Genomic DNA, 20,754 nt, shown 5'->3' with positions numbered 1-20,754 from the left:
ACTCCAAAAGAAGTAGAGCCACTGGTGTGCCTTCTTCACGATTGCATCAATGTGTTGGGCCCAGGACAGATCCTCTGAAAGATTTTATGGATGTCCAATGAGAATCCAAATGGGGCTACAACTATCCAAAAGGAAATCCATATGAGGTGTCAACTGAGAATACATGCTCAGCTAGGAATTTGCGGAGCTCTGACGGTGTCCCACTGTAATTGAACATTAAATCTCTGGGTAGAACATAGAACACAGAACAGTACAGCACAGTACAGGCCCTTTAGGCTACAAAGTTTTGTGGAACATTTAACCTACTTCAAGATTAATCTAACCCTCCCCTTCCACATATTGTAACCATCCAGTTTTTTTCATCCATGTGCCTATCTAAGAGTCCCTTAAATATACCACTACCCCTAACAGTGCATTCCAAATACCTACCATTCGCTGACATTCCTTCTATAATTTCCTCCCTGAATCTTATGATCACTTTAGTCCTGGGAAAAGGTCTCTAGTTGTCCACTCAGTTTATGCCTTATCATCTTGCACACCTCTATCAAGTCGCTTCTCATCCTTCTTCTCTCCAAAGAGAAAAACCTTAGCTTGCTCAACCTATCTCCATAACACATGCTCTCTAATCCAGGCAGCATCCCAGTAAATCTCCTCTGCACACTCTCTAACATCCTCATCCACATCCTTCCTATAATGAGTTGAACAGAATATGGTCTAACCAGGGTGTCTTCCAGGTGCTCTGGTTTTCTCCCACAATCCAAAGACGTACCGGTTAATAGGTTAATTGGTCATTGTAAATTGACCTGTGATTAGGCTAGGGTTAAATAAGTGGGTTGCTGGGCAGTGCAGCTCATTGGGCAGGAAAGGTCTGTTCCATGCTGTACCTCTAAATAAAATAAATAAATAAAATATATTGGAGTGCACAAGTGTATTGAAGAAACCTATTTGTAGAGTTTGCTGGGGTTCTTTTATGGCATATTGTTATATTATTTGTATATAACAGTATATATACTGCTCTGACTCATGGTTGGGGTTCATGTAGGAAACCCCCTCCTTTATTCTCTGTACACCCATAGCTGTGTCACCACCCACAGCTCCAAACTGTTAATTAAATTTGCAGATGATGCTACATTGATTGGCCTTATCTCAAATACTAAAGAGGTAGCCTACAGAGAAGAAGTCATCACTCTGCCACAGTGGTGTCAAACAAACAACCTCTCCCTCAATGTCGTAAAAACAAAGGAGCTGGTTGTGGACTACAGGAGAAATGGAGACAGGCCTACCTGTTGAAATCAACGGATCTGGGGACTGAGAGGGTGAACAGCTTTATGTTCCTCAGTATACACATCACCGAGGATCTTACATGGTATTTACATATTGGCTGGGTGGTGGAAAAATCACAAAAGCACCTCTTTCACCTCAGACTGTTGAAGTTCGGCATGAATCCCCAAATCCTAAGGACTTTCTACAGGGGCACAATTGAGAGCATCCTGACTGGCTGCATCACTGCCTGGTATGGAAACTGTACCTCTCTTAATTGCAGGACTCTGCAGAGAGGGGTGCAGACAGGCCAGCACATCTGTGGGTGTGAACTTCCCACTATTCAAGACATTTACAGCAACAGGTGAGTAAAAAGAGCCCGAAGGATCACCGGGGACTGGAGTCACCCCAACCACAAACTGTTCCAGCTGCTACCATCCAGGAAATGTACCACAACATTAAAGCCAAGACCAACAGGCTCTGGGACAGCTTCTCCCACCAGGCTATCAGACTGATTAATTCACACTGACACACTTGTATTTCTAAGCTATATTGACTGTTCTGTTGTATATCTTCTGCACATACTATTTATCACAATTTGCTATAATTTGCACATTGTACATTCAGACTGAGACTTAACAAAGATTTTTACTCCTCACATATGTGAAGGATGTAAAGTCATTTCAATATCAGGAATGCTGCTGGGTTCTGTTCTGTTTGGGGTGTGCTGTTGGGATCAAAGTCTGTTGATGGTTTGGACTGTCCACCAATATTGGGGGTGCTAGTGGGATTAGGGTCTTTATGTGTCCTTAGGTGACCTATTGGGACTGTCTTGTCCTTTTCATGACTGGGATTGGGACCCCACGATGGGGGGTGGGATCAGGGTGTACTGTTGATTGTGGAGTTGTGCTGAGGTCGGGTGGGAATGGAAGGGGCGGCTCTGGTTGGGATGAGGAGCGTTTCCCAGGTGCCGCGCGCCCCGCTCGCGCCTGATATTGGGCTCCCAGGCGGTCACTGCGACTGGCGCGCAGGCGCGGCTGGGCAAGCGATGTCGGACTGGGAGGAGGAGAGCGACCACGAGTGGAGTTCGAAGCCTTATGTCGAGTGGCAGCCGCCTGCACCCAGCCCTGCTCCTGTGCGGCCCCTGGGCCAGAGCCACGGGCTGGGGTCTGGTGACCGGCGGGGATACCGCGGACAGTATGGCTGGGGTGGGCAGCGGGTGGAGCGGCTTGGGGCTTGGGAACGAGACGGTGGGGCTGAGTGGTCGGGGTCGTCCGACCCCCTCAGCTTCTACATGGAGAGCACGGCGGTGGGCACCGTGATAGGTGAGGCCAGTCAAACACCCAGTCCTGGGGGTTAAGGTCAAACACTTGAGTGCGGGGCTACGGCTTAAACACCGGGATGAAAGGGTCGGGATAAACATGGGTATGGGGTCAGAATTAAACACCTGTATATAGGGGTGAGGGGAAAATTCAGGTATCAGAGCTAGGGTAACCATCCAGACGTGAGAATAAGGGTCAGTGTTAAACACCCAGGCTTGAGGATGAGGGTCAAGATCAAGGTCACATGGGTGTGAGTCAGGATCTAACAAATGCCAGAGGTTATTTCCATATTTAAAACAACTGTTATGATTTATAGTATAAATAAAATGAGATATTAGCTTTTGGGATTTATGAAATGCCCTGGTGTGGATATCTGCGATTTGAAAACTCAGCCTTGATTATTTAGTCAAGAATCTTTGCTTGTAAGTTGAGCATTGGTGTCCATCTGAGGGTTTAATGTCATCTTTCACACATCTTTAGGTCGTGGAGGATCAAAAATACGTGACTTGGAAGAAGCATCAGGATCAAAAATTCAGGCAAGGACTTTTGAGAACTCTGTCAAAGCTGAAATTAGTTCTGATCAAGATCAGTGAAATGATTGTAGATGATTTTTGTTTCCCCCTTCCTTCCTGCCCCTTCCAAAAAATCTCTGGCATACTATTGTGCTTAGTTGTGGTCACCTCATAGGAAGGATGTAGAAGCTTTAAAGAGAGTACAGAGGAGATTTATCAAAATGCTGCATGGATTAGAGAGCGTGTCTTATTGAAACTAGGTTCAGTGAGCTGGGGCTTTTCTCTTTTGGGGTGAAGGAAGATGAGAAGTAATTTGATAGAGGTGTACAAGATGATAAAAGACATAAATTGCAGGGATAGTGAGATACTCTTCCTAGGGTGGAAATGGCTAATACCAGAGGGCATAATTTAAGGTGATTGATGGAAATAGAGGGGATGACAGAGGTGGGTTCTTTATACAGAGTGGTGAGTGCCTGGTATACCCTGCTGGAATAGGGGTAGAGGCAGATACAATAGAGACATTTAAGAAACTCTTAGGCATTTGGAGGATTGAAAAACAGAGTGTTATTGTGAGGGAAGGTTTAGATTGATCATAAATTAGGTTAAAAGGTCAGCACAATATTTGGGTCAGAAGGCCTTTACAATGTTGTAGAGCTTTATGCTTGTTCTCCTGGTTGTATGACTACACGTTAGGGACTTCTAATTTAGTTTAAATCAGCTGCTACTCGAAGATGTGGCAATAATTAGTACCAATAACTTGACTTACAGAATTGTTACTGGTCTTGTATGTGTCTGTGCTCTGAACCAGCCTTACTGCTCCATCAAACTATTTGAATTGCTTGTCTCCAGTCCCATTATCACTGGGAAAAGTAGTGCTGTGATCTGGAGAAGCTATTTCAGGAACTATTGAAAGGTATTGAAGAATGGCATTTCTCATTTTATAATATAGTGACCCTTGTAGCCCCTTGAATCTATGTTGACTCTCCAGAGGTTTTCCCTTGTTCCCATCTCCCCCACTTCTTACTTTGTTACCTCGTCTCATATGCCAGTCAATTCCAGCTTGATCATCCTGCTGCCAATCTATATTGTATGTAATTTACAGCAGCCAATTAACCTACCAACCAGCACAGCTTTGGGATTGTGGTGCAGTGAATTTATTTGTCATATAGCCTGCAGAAAGAATGCTGCTTAAAATGGGTATAATGTTCTACTAACTGTACTAAACATTCTGACAGTTTTAATTCTCGAATATAATGATACTGGCTTTGGTAAAAGCATCATTTAATCAACCTAAAGTGATAGTCTTTAGATCTTTATAAGACCATAAGACTTGGGCCATTAATTCCATCGAATCTGTTCCACCATTTAATCATAGCTGATTTTTTTTCTCAATCCCATTCTCTCACATAGACATAAGTTATCAGAGAAGAATTAGGCCATTTGGCCCATCAAGTCTGCTCTGCCATTTCATCATGGCTGATCTGTTTTTCCACTCAGCCCTAATCTCCTGCCTTCTCCTTGCATCCCTTTGTGCCCTGACAAATCAAGAATCTAACAACTTGTGCCTTAAAGACTTGGCCTCCACAGCTGCCTGTGGCAACAAATTCCACAGATTCACCACTCTCTGGGGAAAGAATTTCTTCCTCATTTTTGTTCTTAAGGATGCCCCTCTATTTTGAGGCTGTGTCCTCTGGTCTTAGACACTCCCGCCACAGGAAACATCCTCTCCACATCCACTCTATCAAGGTCTTTCACCATTCAGTAGGTTTCAATGAGGTCACCCGTCATTCTTCTAATTTCCAGTAAATACAGTGCTTTTATATTCTAGTCCTCTTGAAATGAATGCTAATGTTGTATTTGCCTTGCTCACCATAGATTCAGCCTGCAAACTAACCTTCAGGGCATCCTGCACAAGGACGCTTAAGTCCCTCAGTTTTTTGTATCTTCTTGCCATTTAGAAAACAGTTAACTGTATCTTTATTCTACCAAAATGCATGACTACACACTTCCCAACACTGTATTCCATCTGCCATTTCTTTGCCCATTCTCCTAATCTGTCTGTCTTTCTGTAGCTTCCCGGTTTTCTCAAAACTGTGTGCGCCCCCCCCCCCATCTATCATCGTATCATCTTCAAACTTTGCAACAAAGCCATCATCCAAATCACTGACATATATAATGCAAAGAATCGGTCCCAACACAGCCCCCTGTGGAACACCATTAGTCCCCAGCAATCAGCCGCTGTTTTATCCATGCTAGAATCTTTCCTGTAATACCATGGGCTTGTAGCTTGTTAAGCAGCCTCGCGTGTGGCACCTTGTCAAAGGGCTTCTGAAAATTGAAGTACAACAACATCAACCGATTCTCCTCTGTCTTTCCTGCTTGTTATTTCTACAAAGAATTCCAACAACATTTGTCAGGCAATTTTATTATGTGCCTCCAAGTACCCTGAGACCTCGTCCTTAATAATTGATTCCAACATCTTCCCAACCACTGAGTTCAGACTAACTGGCCTATCTTTCTTCTGCCTCTTATCCTTCTTGAAGAGTGAAGTGACATTTGCAATTTTCCAGTCTCCCAGAACCATTCCAGAATCTAGTAATTCTTTAAAGATCATTACTAATACCTCCACAATCTCTTCAGCCATCTCTTTCAGAACCCTGGGGTGTACACCATCTGGTCTAGGAAACTTGTCTCCCTTCGGATCTTTCAATGTCCCAAGAACCTCTCTAGTTATGGTAACTTCACACACTTCATGGTCCCTGACACCTGGAACTTCCAGCCTACTGCTAGTGTATTCCACAGTGAAGACTGAAGCAAAATAGTCAGTTCATCTGCCATTTCCTTGTCCCCCATTACTACCTCCCCAGTAGTGTTTTCCAGCAGTCTTTTATGCACTCCTGCCTTTCTTTTACACTTCATGTATCTGAAGAAACTTTCGGTATCCCTTTTAATATCATTGGCCCGCTTACTTTTGTAGTCCATCTTTACCTTAATTACTCTTAGTTGTCTTCTGTTGGTTTTGAAAGCTTCCCAATTCTCTAATTTTCCTCTATTTGTTGCCCTCTCTTTGGCTTTTATGTTGGCTTACTTCTCTTGTTAGCCATGGTTGTGTCATTGTGCCTTTAGAGTACTACTTTCTCTTTGTGGTCACAAACGAGAAAATCTGCAGTCGCTGGAAATCCAAGCAAAAAAAACACACACACACACACAAACACGCCTCCCCCCCCCCCCCCCCCCCACACCTACCTACCTACCTATCGGGAAAAAGGTACTGTCGACATTTCAGGATAAAACCTATCAGCAGGACTAGAGAAAAGAAGCTGCTGAGGAGTAGATATAAAAGTTTGGGGGTGGGGTGAAAAGAGTTAAACACCAGGTGATAGGTGAAACTTTGGCGGGGGGGAGTGATGAGGTAAAAAGCTGGCAAGCTGATTGGTGAAAGAGACAGAAGACCATGGAAGAATGAAAAAGGGTGAGGAGCACCAGAGGGAGGCAATGTCTGGGTAAGGAGATAAGGTGAGGGTGGGAAAAGGGGATGGAAAATGGTGAGGGGGGGGGGTGTTGAGAGGCATTACTGGAAGTTTGAGAACTACAACATCACACTTGCCAATCTGTAACTATGCTAAAAGTTCATCGACCTTATTCTCTATACTGCGCATATTTAAATATAACACCTTTCATTCTGTATTCACCCTTTTCAATTTTGTATGCCTTTTACATTGCAACTCATTCTGTTGACTGCAATTTTGCCCTAGCCCCCCCCCCCCCCTTGCTCAGAGTCTCACTATACATTGCCTCTGTTTGTAAACCAACTACCTCATCTTCCACGCTATCACTCTGGTTCCCATCCCCCTGCCAAATTAGTTTAAACCCACCCAAGTAGCTCTAGCCAACCTGCCTATAAGAATACTAAACCCCCTATTGTACAGGTCATGCCTTCCCCAGAAGAGATCCCAGTGGTCCATAAACCTGAAGCTCTGCCCCCTGCACCAGTTCCTCAGCCACACATTCACCTGCTAAATCATCCTATTCTTGCCCTCACTGGCACGTGGCACAGACAACAATCTAGAGATTACTACCTCTGGAGGTCCTTTTTCTCAGCTTTCTACCTAGCTCCCTAAAATCTCTCTTCAGGACCACCTCATCTTGTCTACCTGCAGTATAAAACTGGTGCCAATATGTACCAAGTCTTCTGGCTGCTCACCCTCTTCCTTGATCGCCATGGACATGATCCGAGACATCCCTGATCCTGGCACCAGAGAGGCAATATATCATCCAGTGTCTCTATCGCTCCAACAGAACTTCACATCTGTTCCTCTGACTAAGGAATTTCCTATCAACACTGCAGTCCTCTTTACCTCTCTACTTTTCCGAGACACAGCACCAGACTCAGTGCCAGAGACCCAATCACTGTTGCCTCCGCCCCCCCGGTAGGTCATCCCCCTCAATGGTATCTAAAGTTGTATACTTATCATTGAGGGGAATGGCCACAGGTGTACTCTGTGTATTTCCCCCTCTTTTTCTTGACAGTCACCCAGTTGCGTGTCTCTGGCAGCCCTTAACCCCCTTAACAGTCAACAACCTCTCAATCTCTGACTCAAGTACATCAAGTGACTTGGTTTCCATAGCTGTCTGTGGCAATGAATTCCACAGATTCACAACCCTCTGGCTGAATAAATTCTTCATTTCAGTTCCAAACAGACATCCTTCTATTCTGAAATTGTGCCCCTGCTTGCAAGACTTTCCTACAAATGAAGATCTTCTCCACATTCACTCTGTCCAGACCATTCAGTATCCAGTAGGTTACAATGAGATTTCCTTTCATCTTTCTGAATTCTATTGAATACAGGTCCAGAGACATCAAATGCTCTTTTGAATGAAAGGCATGTTCAGCCTTTCATTCTTGTAGACCTTCTCTGAAACCTCTCCAAGGCCAGTACATGCGGCCCAAAATTGCTCACAATATTCCAAATGGTGCCTGGCCAGTGTTTTATAAAATCTCTGTAGTACATCCTTATTTTTATCTTCTAGTCCTCTTGAAATTACTACTCATTCAACCTGCAAGTTCACCTTAGCGGTGCCCTGAAGTAGGACTCCCAAGTCTCTTTGCACCTCTGATTTCTGAGTTTTTTTCTCTGTTTAAGATGGTCTACACCTTTATTCTCCTTACGAAATAGCATTCCAACTTCCACCTCTATATCCATTCTTACAACCTGTTGAAGTCCTCCTACAGACTCTCTTCCCCCGACACTACTTGTTCCTCCACGTTTGGTACTCCACTAGTTACCGACTGAAAGGATCCCTCAAAGTCAGGCAAAATCTCCCCTTAATGAAGCTGTGCTGATTTTTGCCCTGTTATATACTTCCATGTACTCTGTAATTTCAACCTTGATAATGGACTCTTAACTACCAACTACCTAAGTCAGGCTAACTGGCCTATAATTTAATGAATTTTGTCTCCCTCCTTTCTTAAACAGGTGTCAAGTTTGTGTATCTCAGATCCTCTGGAACTCTCCCTGACGCCAGTGTTTCTTGAAAGGTCACTACTAATGCCTCCACAATCTCTTCAGCTACCTCTGAGCTGTAGTTCATCTTGTCTGGATGATTTATCTACCTTCAAACCATTCACCTTCCTCGGCACCATCTTCTCTTTAGTAACAGCCATTACACTTGCCTCTTGAATTTCTATCATGTTACAGGCGTCCTTCACTGTGAAGACTGATGCAAAGTATTTTAGTTTCTTCTCTATTTACCTGTTTCCCATTACCACTATTCTGCTATCATTTTCAAGTGACCATTGTCCACTCTTGCACCTCTCTTGCCTTTATATTAAAAAGAAACTTGGAATCCTATTTTCTATTATTGGCTAATTTGCCCTTGTATTATGGGTGATCATGGTGGCCTGATGGATAGTGGAACACTACAGTGCCGGTGATCACTGACTGGGGCTCAATTCCTGTTATTGTCTGTGAGGAGTTTGTACATTCTACCTGTGACCGCATGTTTTTCTCTGGGTGCTCTGGTTTCCTTCCACATTCCAAAGATACACTATTTAGGGTTAGTGAGTATTGGGCATGCTACATTTACACCGAAAGCATGGCAACACTTGCAGGCTGCCTTCGCTCAATCCTCAGACTGCTGGTTGTTGACACATATGATGTATTTCACTGTAATGTATGTTTTGATGTTTCAATGTACATATGACAAATAAAGGTAAGCTACTTCCATCTCAACCTCTCATAGATTTTTTATTAGTCCTTTGGTTTTTAAAAGCTTCCAGTCCTTTGGCACCCCATTAACTTTTGCCATATCATATGCTTTCTCTTTTGTTTTTATGCTGTCCCTGACTTACCTTGCCAGCCACAGTTACCTTGTGCTCCCTTTAGTGTGCTGCTTCTTCCTATCGTTTCAGCAGCATAATAAACCATGTAAATGTTATGTCTCTCATGTCAGAGATGGAAGGAACTGTCGCCTATCTCACTAAGCATACAGCCGGGTTTGGAGTATTTTGAGTGTACATCAGTGGCATATTTGAGCTCCGTTTACCCGTGCTGGGCGCAAATGTTCTGGGGTACAGGGTTTGTTCAGTGTATGCTCTATAGATAGAAGTATTTTTATATTTATATACAGGACAGTGCAATAGTGTAATAAGCAGCACAATTAAATGTGGTTAAGAACACTTACACCAGTGATCCAGGTTCAATTCTGCCACTATCTATAAGGAGTTTGTGCATTCTTCCCTTAGTCACATTGGTTTCCTTTCACGTTCCAAAGACATGCGAGTTAATAGGTTTATTGGTCACATGGATATAATTGGGAAGCGTGGGCTTGTTGGGCTGGAAAGGCCTGTTACAGTACTGTATCTATAAATAAACTAATATTTTTCATGACAGATACTAAAAGGTGATGTTGAAGTTGAGGTGAAGCTTTTTGGCAGCCATGAGGCCCAGCTGAAAGCTAAAGAACTGATTCAGAATCTAATTGAGAAGAGAAATATAGGTCATCTGAATGGAGTAGAAAGGAATGATCGAGGTATGTCTGATCAGTCCTTGATTTTTCTTTTAACATTGTTTTTGGAATTGAATCATGAGTATCATATTTCTTCAAATTGTCATGGACTAATGTGTATGTTTTGTATTTGTTCTTTGACTTGGGTGTGGAAGGAGGTGTTGATTGAAAGTTTTTGTGATAAAACTGATCCCAGGATTTGGTTCTTGATGTCAACCTGGATTTTAGAGTTGACTTTATTGTTTCTCTCCATGTGTTATATGGACTGTCATTCAATATTCTAAGCACTTTGATTTATTGGGCACTCTGTCATATCGTGTGGTGTATTGTTGGTCTGTGCAGACCCAAGGTAGGTAGATTCCATAGGGGCTTGTCCCATTCCCATCAGGGAAGTTGCAATGCAGCATCCACGCCAGGATTATAGACTCAAAAAGTTATCTCCCTCAACCTGTCAGGCACTTCAACATTTGCACCTATTAATCCCCTTCTTTCCACCTCCCCCCCCCCCCCTCCACCACCACCACCACTACATACACATCACCTAAAGTCACTTTATATGCATTTAATCAGTCTATGTATACAATAGTTACTTATACATTTTACTTTGTAGGATTGCTGTTAAATTTGCTGTGAGTTTCAGTTTTTTTTATTGTGTCCTTTATGCTTGTGTTTATGCTGCATTAGGTCTGGAGTAATAATCATTTTGCTTTCCTTTACCCTTGTGTACTGAAGAATGACAAATAATCTTGAATCTTGAAAATCATGGTCTTGTCTCATTTGTCTGGTCAACCTGTGCCAACAACTCCCAACTTAAGAGCTTCATCTTCTTCAGGAATCAGCACTAAATGATTGCCTTCTTGCTTTCCTTTCTGCCCATCCTCAAAAGGTGTGGCATCAAAGATCGGCAGTAGCTCAATCACTTCTTCAGTCCCAAGTGGCCGCGCAGACTCGACCCGTCCTATGATTAACTGGAGTTCGGTGCGTGAGAACAAGGAAAAATACAAAGCTATGAAGTGGGCTGGTTAGTATTTTCCTCTGCTTCAATTAAACACTGAGGCTGTGATCATCAGTGTAGGCAAGCCTGTATGCCCTTCATTCATGTCAGGACAATCCGGAGTAACAGCTTTCTCCTCTTGCTTTAAGGTCTTCCGCCAATCAAAAAAAACTTCTATATCGAAGCTGAGTCAGTCATCAATATGACACAAACAGAAGTTTCCAATTGGAGGTAACTTAGTACCATAATCTGATATAAATTCTAAATTTTAATTATTTCATAGTATCTTTGAATGAACCGAACTTTAGTCTGAATGAGTAGAAATAGTATTTACTTCAGCTGTTTCCTTCATTCTCTGCAAGAAATTAACTGGCAATTTGGTCTGAGACTGAAAATCCAACAGTTAGTCTCACTAGACTGCAACTTCATTCAAATGGCAGGATGCAGAAACAGATTTTCCACACTAAGTTATAGACACAAAATGCTGGAGTAACTCAGCAGGTCAGACAACATTTATGAAGAGGAATAGACAGTCAATGTTGTAGACCTCATCAAGACCTAAAAGGAAGAAAAGAAGAAACCAGAATAAGAAGGTGGAGAAGGGGAAAGAGTAAGGTGATGGTTGGAACCATGTGAAGAGGAAGGTGGGTGGAAGAGGTGGGATGAAGTGAGAAGCTGGCAGGTGATGGGTAGCAAAGTTAAAGGGCTGAAGAAGAAGAGGGAGAGTGGATGTTTCGGGCCAAACTGCTGAGTTCCTCCAGAATTTTGTGTGGATTTCCAGCACCTGCAGAATCTTTTATGTTTAGTTATGGTGATATGTCTAACTCTCTTGTATGAGTAAGAAGGCTGTGCTATAGGAAAGTGTAAAGATCAGAGAAACTTCTATGGCAGGAATAGTAGAGTTCTTGAAATGTAGTGTTAAACAAGGAACCTATGATATATTAGGTTGGTGTGAAAGATCCCACAGCACTACGTTGAGGGGATGTTTTCTCCTATGCTGTTGCATAAGACAAAGGAGCAGAATTAGCCTATGAGGCATAGGAGCAAAATCAGGCTATTCAGCCCAATGAGTCTACTCCGCCGTTTCATCATGGCTAATCATTTCTCTCTTAACACCATTTTCTTGCCTTCTCCCCATAACATTACATGCCCTGAATAATCAAGAACCTCTGCCTTAAATGTACTCAGTGACCTAGCCTCCATAGCCGTATGTGGCAACAAATTCCATAGATTCACCCTCCTCTGGCTAAAGAGATTCCTCCTCGTCTCCATTCTAAATGGATGTATTTTGAGGCTGTGCCCTCTGGTCCTAGAGCTCCCCCACCAAAGGGAACATCCTATTCAGATCCTCTCTATCTAGGCCTTTCAACATTCAATAGGTTTCAATGAGATCTCCCCCCCAAAAAAAAACTTTCTTCTAAATCCCAGCAAGTCCAGGACTAGAGCCTGCAATCACTGCCCAAATGTTAACCCTTTTATTCTCATGAACCTCCCCTGAACACTCTCCAATGTCAGCACATCCTTTCTTAAATAAGAGGCCCAAAACTGCTCACAGTACTCCAAGTGAGGCCTCACCAGTGCTTTGTACAGCCTCAGTCTTGCATCCTTGCTTTTATATTCTAGTGTTCTTAAAATGAATGCTAACTTTGCATTCACCTTCCTCACCACCAACTCAACCTGCAAATTAACCATTAGGGAACTCTGCACGTGGACACCCAAATCCCTTTACACCTCTGACTTTTGAATTTTCTCCTTGCTTAAAAAATAATCTTTGCTTTCATTGCTTCAACCATTGTGCATGACCATACACTTCCATACACTGTATTCCATCTGCCACTTTGCTCATTCTCCTTTATCTATGTCCTTATGTAGCAACTCTGCTTACTCAACATTACCACAGAGCCAGCAATTCCATCATCCAAATTATTGACACACAATGTAAGAAGTGGTCTCAACACAAACCTCTGTAGAACACCACTAGCATTCAGTAGTCAATTCAAAAAAGACCCCTTTATTCCCAGTGTTTGCCTCCTGCCAATCAGCCAAAGCTCTATCCATGCTAGTATCTTTTCGGTAATACCTGGCTTTTATCTTGTTTAGCAGCCTCATATGCAGCACCTTGTCAAAGGCCTTCTAAAAATCCAAGTACACAACATCCACCGATTCTCATTTGTCTATCCTGCTTGTTATTTCTTCAAAGGATTCCAACAGATTTGTCAGGCAAGATTTTCCTTTGAGGAAACCATGCTGACTTTGGCCTATTTTATCATGTGCTTCCAAGTACCCTAAAGCCACATTCTTAGTCAATTCCAACATCTTCCCAGCCACTAAGGCCAAGCTAAGTGACCTGTAACTTCCTTTCTTCTGCCTCCCTCTCTGAAAAGTGGAGTGGTTTTCCAATCCTCTGAAACTATGCCAGACTGTATTGATTATTGAAAGATCATTACAAATAGAAACATAGAATATAGAAAAACCAACAGCACAATACAGGCCCTTCGACCCACCAAGCTGTGCCAAACATGTCCTTACCTTAGAACAACATAGGCTTACCCATAGCCCTCTTATTTTTCTAAGCTCCATGTACTCATCCAGGAGTCTCTTAAAAGACCCTATTGTTTCCGCCTCAACCGCTGCCGCCAACAGCCCATTCCACGCATTCACCACTCTCTGCGTTTTAAAAAAAACTTACCCCTGACATCTCCTTTGTACCTACTTCCAAGCACCTTAAAACTATGCACTCTCATGCTAGCCACACGATCACGGCCTCTCATTATCTTGAACACCTTTATCAGGTCACCACTCATCCTCCATTGCTCCAAGGAAAAAAGGCCGCGTTTACTCAACCTATTCTCGTAAGGCATGCTCCCCAATCCAGGCAACATCCTTGTAATTCTCCTCTGCACCATTTCTATGGTTTCCATGTCCTTCCTGTAGTGAGGCAACCAGAATTGAGCACAGTACTCCAAATGGGATCTGACCAGGCTCCTGTATAGCTGCAACATTACCTCTCGGCTCTTAAACTCAATCCCACGATTGATGAATGGCCAATGCACGATATGCCTTCTTAACCACAGAGTCAACCTGTGTAGCAGCTTTGAGTGTCCTATGGACTCGGACCCCAAGATTCCTCTGATCCTCCACACTGCCAAGACATTAATTCTATATTCTGCCATCATATTTGACCTACCAAAATGAACCCCCTCACAATTACCTGGGTTGAACTCCATCTACCACTTCTCAGCCCAGTTTTGCATCCTATCAAAGTCCCACTGTAACCTCTGACAGCCCTCCACACTATCCACGACACCCCCAACCTTTGTGTCATCAGCAAATTTACTAACCCATCCCTCCATTTCCTCATCCATGTCATTTATAAAGATCACAAAGAGTAGGGGTCCCAAACAGATCCTTGAGACACACCACTGGTCACCGGTCTCCATGCAGAATATGACCCGTCTGCAATCACTCTTTGCCTTCTGTGGACAAGCCAGTTCTGGATCCACAAAGCAATGTCCCCTTGGTCCCATGTCTCCTTACGTTCTCAACAAGCCTTGCATGGGGTACCTAATCAAATGCCTTGCTAAAATCCATATACAGTACATCCACGGCTCTACCTTCATCAATGTGCTTAGTCACATCCTCAAAAACATTCAATCGGACTCGTAAGGCACAACCTGCCTTTGACAAAGCCATGCTGACAATTCCTAATCATATTAGGCCTCTCCAAATGTTCATAAATCCTGCCTCTCAGGATCTTCTCCATCAACTTACCAACCACTGAAGTAAGACTCACTGGTCTATAATTTCCTGGGCTATCCCAAATCTCTTTCTTGAATAAGGGACCGACATCCGCAACCCTCCAATCCTCTGGAACCTCTCCCGTCCTCATTGATGCAAAGATCATCGCCAGAGGCTCAGCGATCTCCTCCCTCACTTCCCACAGTAGCCTGGGGTACATACTGTAAGATCCCGGTGACTTATTGAACTTGATGCTGTCCAAAAGCTCCAGCACATCCTCTTTCTTAATATCTACATGCTTAAGCTTTTCAGTCCGCTACAAGTCATCCCTACAATCGCCAAGATCCTTTTCCGTAGAGAATACTGAAGCAAAGCATTCATTAAGTGCCTCCGCTATTTCCTTCAGTTCCATACACACTTTCCCACTGTCACACTTAATTGGTCCTATTCTCTCACATCTTATCCTCTTGCTCTTCACATACTTGCAGAATGCCTTGGGGTTTTCCTTAATTCTGTCTGCCAAAGCCTTCTCATGGCCCCTTCTGGCTCTCCTAATTTCATTCTTATGCTCCTTCCTGGGTAGCCTTATAATCTAAAAGATTAATATCATTACCTAGTTTTTTGAACCTTTCATAAGTTCTTTTTTTCTTGACTATATTTACAACAGCCTTTGTACACCACGGTTCCTGTACACCCTATCCTCATTGTATGCGGGGGATACGTTCCTGGCATTCAACACATAATGTGAAAACGCATGATGTGAATAATTATTTAAATGGAGAAAATACAGATGCATTCCAGAGGGCTTCCTTAATATGTTTTATCTGTAATTTATTCACATTTCATACCAATAGGACACAAAAGCAGTACCACAAGGCAACATTCGTATTATATTTAATCATTTTAAGGTAATATTCAACGTAATAAATCATAGAAAGTTAACATACTAGGGTGTACAGTACTCACCACCAGTGGCAGGTGTGTTTGCTCTGGGAGATGAGTGGTTGTTGTGGTGTCAGGATCATATCAAGCACAGCAAGGGGTGAAGGAAGACTCACAGAACTCTTAGAACTGCCGGCAGCAGGAGATGACACTGGTTTGAAGAAAGTGCTGAGGGTGGTTGGCTTGGCAGCATTTTGTTTTTCAGCATCAATTTGCTTGTAGGGAAGAGGGGTTGATGGCAGGGAATGACTGAAATGCTGACTCCATTCTAAACTTGGGTCCATGTCTATCGCCATTTGTGCCAAGTGTTCTGACTTCTACCATTCCCTCATTGTTGGCAAATTCCCGGGATTTTCAAAATTGTCTGTTGCTCGGAGCATCTGAGAGATAGTTTGCCATTAAAAAGAAATACACCTTGAATATGGATCACACCTTGGTTGAGTGACTGAATTAGCGATGTTGTGTTAGGCGGCAGGAAATGCACTGTTATGTTAGGGTGAATGCTGTCCAAATGTTTAGGATTGGTGGCACATTGTTTAAAGGCAAGATTCTGTTCCCGGCAGTAGCGTCCCAGAGCTGTGTTAACTTCACCTGATGCTGCACTGTTTATAATTTCCAACTTTTTTTCAAGTGTTGAAGCGGTTCTCTGTCGCTTGGCTGATGGCCCAGGACATGACATCGGACGCTTAGGAGGCATAGTTAAATATTTCAATCACAAAATCACTGTACCATAGATAAAACCAGCAAAAGTTTAAGAGCACAAGATCGCACATCCACACCTTGCCAAAAGTATTGCGAGACTGGTGGGAGTGAGATTGTGAGGCGCACGCACCTGACTTGTATTGTCAGGAAAGTGGTGCATCTCGTCCCAACAGTGAGGCGTGTGCACCTGACTTGTATTGGTGGGAAAGCGGTGGTCCTCGCATAACTGAGTTTTGGACGCATATAAGGAGACATTGGTAGAAGTAGGTTTCTCGCATAACTGAATCCGCATAGTCTGAAGACACACACAACGAGGATAGGGTGTACCTGTTATTGACAGGAACAGCCATAGGAGTACTCTGTACCGACTACCTATTTCCCTTAATCTCCTGACAGTTTCCCGTTCACCTGCCTCCTGCAACTTGGGGGTGACTCCCTCACTGTAGTTCCCATCTGTCATCTCCTTAGTTTCCCTTATGAACCGAAGGTCAAAAGTTGGAGCTCCAGTTCTTTAACGTGTTCCCTGAGGATCTGCAGTTTGGTGCGTCTGACGTAGGTGTGGTTATTCGGGAGGCTAGATGTTTCCCAGAATTCCCACATCTCACACAAAGAACAATACACAGCCACGGAGCCATACTTACTGTCCTATCTATACACTTACAGATGAAAAATGAGTAGGAAAAAGCTTACCAAATACTTTCCAATATCGCCTTGCCTGTTATTGACGAAGCCTGTTGAGCCAAACCCCACTCTAGCAATGGCTGCTATACTTGCCCCTCCCTTACTTTTATTTGGCTTTGCTAACGAATCCTGACCATCAACTGGCAGCTGTTCAAGCTCGGATAAATCAGCCACAAAGAATTGATTTTTAAAGTTCTCTCCTGGACCTGAATGAAGATACCTTTACTATTCAGCTCCGAACTCCAATTGCCCACTGTTCAAATTCCAAAATAACAGGCTACAAAACACTTTTTTTAAGCTCTCTCCTGGACCTGGGTGAAAGCTATTCAGCTATCAAATCTGCTCGACCTTAGATCATGGCTGATCTATTATTCCTCTCAACCTCATTGTCTGCCTTCTTCCCATAACCTTTGCTCTTATGAAACAAAAACCTATGAACCTCTGCTTTAAATGTACCCAATTCCTTGGCCTCCACAGCTGTCTATGGCAAGGAATTCCACAGATTCACCACCCTCTAGCTAAAGGATGACCTCCTCATCTCTGTTCTAAAGGGATATTCTTGTATTCTGAGGTTGTGCCTTCTGGTCTAAGACTCCCTCATGATAGGAAACATTCTCTCCACATCTATTCTGTCTTGGCTTTTCAATATTTGATAGGTTTAAATGAGATTTCTCTTATTCTTCTAAACTCAGTAATTACAGACACAGAGCTATCATACACTTCTCATACTTTTAACACTTTCATTCCTACGACCATTCTTGCAAATCTGCTCTGGTCTGTTCCTACCCTGCTGTTCCTTGGCTAGTAACATCAGAATTGGATATCCATTTATTTCTCTCATAGCTGTATTTGTAGTTTTGCAGTGTGTAAAATGACTGCATTTAAGAGTATAATGGGTTATGAAGTGCTTTGGAACACATAGCAGATGTGAAAGATGCAGAAAATGCATACTTTTTCATGTTTATATGCTCCATCTGCAAAGGGAGGATGGGCTTGGTAAGTCTTGGCCAAAAGTTGGGCATTTGAAAGTCAAAGAAAATTTATTAGCCAAGTATGTATGTGTGTGTGTGTGTATTCATTTTCTTTCAGGCATCTACTAGAAAATAAAAAAAACACAATAAGATTTGTGAAAAGGGTGCATAAACAAAGACTTGGCATTATTTATTTATTTGCAAAATTTGCAGAGAACATGCGTTATGGAATCCTTGAAAGTAAGTTCATAGGTTGTGGAATCAGTTCGGAGTTGAGGTGAATAAGTTATCTGTGCTGGTTCAGGAGCCCACATTTGTAGGGTAATAACTGTCCTTGAAAATAGTGTGTGAGACCTAAAATTCCTGTATTTCCTGTCCAATATTAGATTATGGCCTGAATGATGGGGTCCTTGATGATGGATGCTGCTTTCTTGTGGCATCGCTCCTTGTAAATGTGCTCATTGCTGCGGAGAGCTTTGTCTGTGATGGACTGGACTTTGTCCACCACTTTCTATCTCATTTGGTGATGTTGGATTGCCCTTGGACTCGGTGCTCCAGACAATTACATTTAATTCTTAACCACTAGATTTGATGCAGTGTCCAGGATATTATGTTTGCATTTTGACTGTTATCAGCTATTGACATGCAGTCTGTTTTGTGGAATGTCTGTGGTTCCTTGCTGACAGCAAAGAAAAATTATTGCTTTGCTATCCTTGTTTTCTTTCTTTGTCCTAATTCCTGAACTAATATCAATAATCATTCTGGCAGATGTAGGTCTTTTCTTGGCCAGTCACATCCTTTTAAGCACCTTTATTGCTGTGTTTCTTGGAAAGCTTCAGCAACTACCTAATATGAGAGGCAAAGATGGGCGAGATGGTCAAAATCTTTCTCTCATGATCAGGATTTGAAAAACTACAGTGTCTTTAAGCTGAGCGTTGGAGTTCTAAAGGAGACTTGGAAGGGTAAGCTTATTTTGCACCAATAGCGATTGATATCTAGAGGCCTTTTTCTATGTTGTACTCTGTTACTCTAAGGATGTTGATTAGTGGGATGATATTTGGAAGGAAGGAAATAGCTGCGATAAACATATTTTGGCTCCAGGTATGGGAGAAATTTTTTACAGAAGAGTGTTGAGTAGACCAAGGTCAGGAGTTACTCATGCTAGTTTTTTTTCCCACAGTTACATCAACATTCCAGTCTCTGAAGAGTAATTTAAAGCAAGTTGTTTCATTGCTGGACAGGAAAAGCAGATAGCTGTACAGTCTTTGTTACGCTCTTGGAAAGAATGTTGAATTTGCAGTTTACAATTTTCATTGTCTTTCTCTCTGAGATGCATGTGGTCCTTCACACCTTCCTTTGATCTGTGTTGATTTTATTTTGATTGGTCAATTCTATCTAATCCATGTTAAATTGAATTGAAAGTGCATGAAAAGTCTCAGTGATGTTAACTTTATTTGAAATTACATACAAGGCAATTTTATTTGGAATAGAACATAAATTACCTGAGTACACATTTTCCAGTATATATTTTGTTACCAGTAGCATGTCAGGTAGCAACATGCTTTACAGCAAACAGTTGTAAGATTAGGGTTCAATTTTCACTACTGTAAGGAGTTTGTATATTCTACTTGTGACCATGTGGGTTTTTTTCCTGGATGGTCCGGTTTCCTCCCACGTTCCGAAACATACAGTTAGGATTAGTGAGTTGTGGGCATGCTATGCTGACACCAGAAGAGTGATGACACTTGTGGGCTGCCCCAACACAATCCTCACTGAATTGATTTAACACAAACAACACATTTCACTGTATATTTTGATGTTTATGTGATGTATCTGTGACAAATAAGGCTTATTTTTTTTCTTCAATATCACTTTAAGCTGGAGAGCTGACAGGCTGGAATTCTATTCATTACATATATAATTTGAGTGAAGAGAACAAAAACAATGAAAGTGGTGAAAGAATTTAAAGTATAAATTATGGTTATCATATATTGAGCTTCTGTGATCTGTTGCACTGATTTTATTTTACACACTGGTTTAAAAACTGATCCCATCCATAAAACAGGTGTGAGCCTTCAGACTGGTGCTAGAAGTTAAGATGGACTTTACTGGAGCAAGACAGGTTTTAAAAGCTAATAGATTTAAAGAAAAATGAATAAGCTGATTATTGTACTCTCATTTTACCAAGAAGTGGATCTTTATAGTTTTTATGTTTTGTAATTTAAAACAAAACTTATTTTTAACTCGTAACTATTTTAGAGCTCTTAAAGATAGCAGAGTCAAGGAATATGGGGAGAAGGCAGGAACGGCGTACTGATTGTGGATGATCAGCCATGATCACATGGAATGCTGGTGCTGGCTCAAAGGGCCAAATGGCCTACTCCTGCACCTGTTGTTTATTGTTTATAACTGTATTAACAGAACTGCATTAAGTGACCACTGATTATTAAGGCTTGGCAGAATCTGATTCATTCAGTTGACAGGGGGGAAATGATTTATTGACATTTATTAATTTTTGAACCCTGCACGAACTAAGATGGGGACAGACAGTTAATCACATGTAAATTTATTTGAAATAAAGTACAAACTCCTCTAGATTTTTTGCACCATATTGTGCATTAGCT

General features: G+C 42.3%; 1 protein-coding gene across 1 annotated transcript in view; it reads left to right on the top strand.

Moving 5' to 3' along the window:
- Positions 1–2,185: 2,185 nt before the first annotated feature.
- ddx43 (DEAD (Asp-Glu-Ala-Asp) box polypeptide 43) overlaps positions 2,186–20,754 on the top strand; it is a 66,308-nt gene continuing 47,739 nt past the window's right edge. The window contains exons 1-5 of the mRNA XM_073055361.1: positions 2,186–2,585; positions 3,063–3,118; positions 9,988–10,126; positions 10,989–11,123; positions 11,246–11,327. Coding sequence (XP_072911462.1) covers positions 2,186–2,585; positions 3,063–3,118; positions 9,988–10,126; positions 10,989–11,123; positions 11,246–11,327 — 812 coding nt within the window. The remainder of the gene's footprint in view (positions 2,586–3,062; positions 3,119–9,987; positions 10,127–10,988; positions 11,124–11,245; positions 11,328–20,754) is intronic.

Source organism: Hemitrygon akajei, chromosome 9 (genome assembly GCF_048418815.1).
Source record: "Hemitrygon akajei chromosome 9, sHemAka1.3, whole genome shotgun sequence".
Taxonomy (NCBI): Eukaryota; Metazoa; Chordata; class Chondrichthyes; order Myliobatiformes; family Dasyatidae; genus Hemitrygon; species Hemitrygon akajei.
Note: the sequence above shows the minus strand (reverse complement) of the source record. Positions and strands in the feature narration are given on the sequence as shown.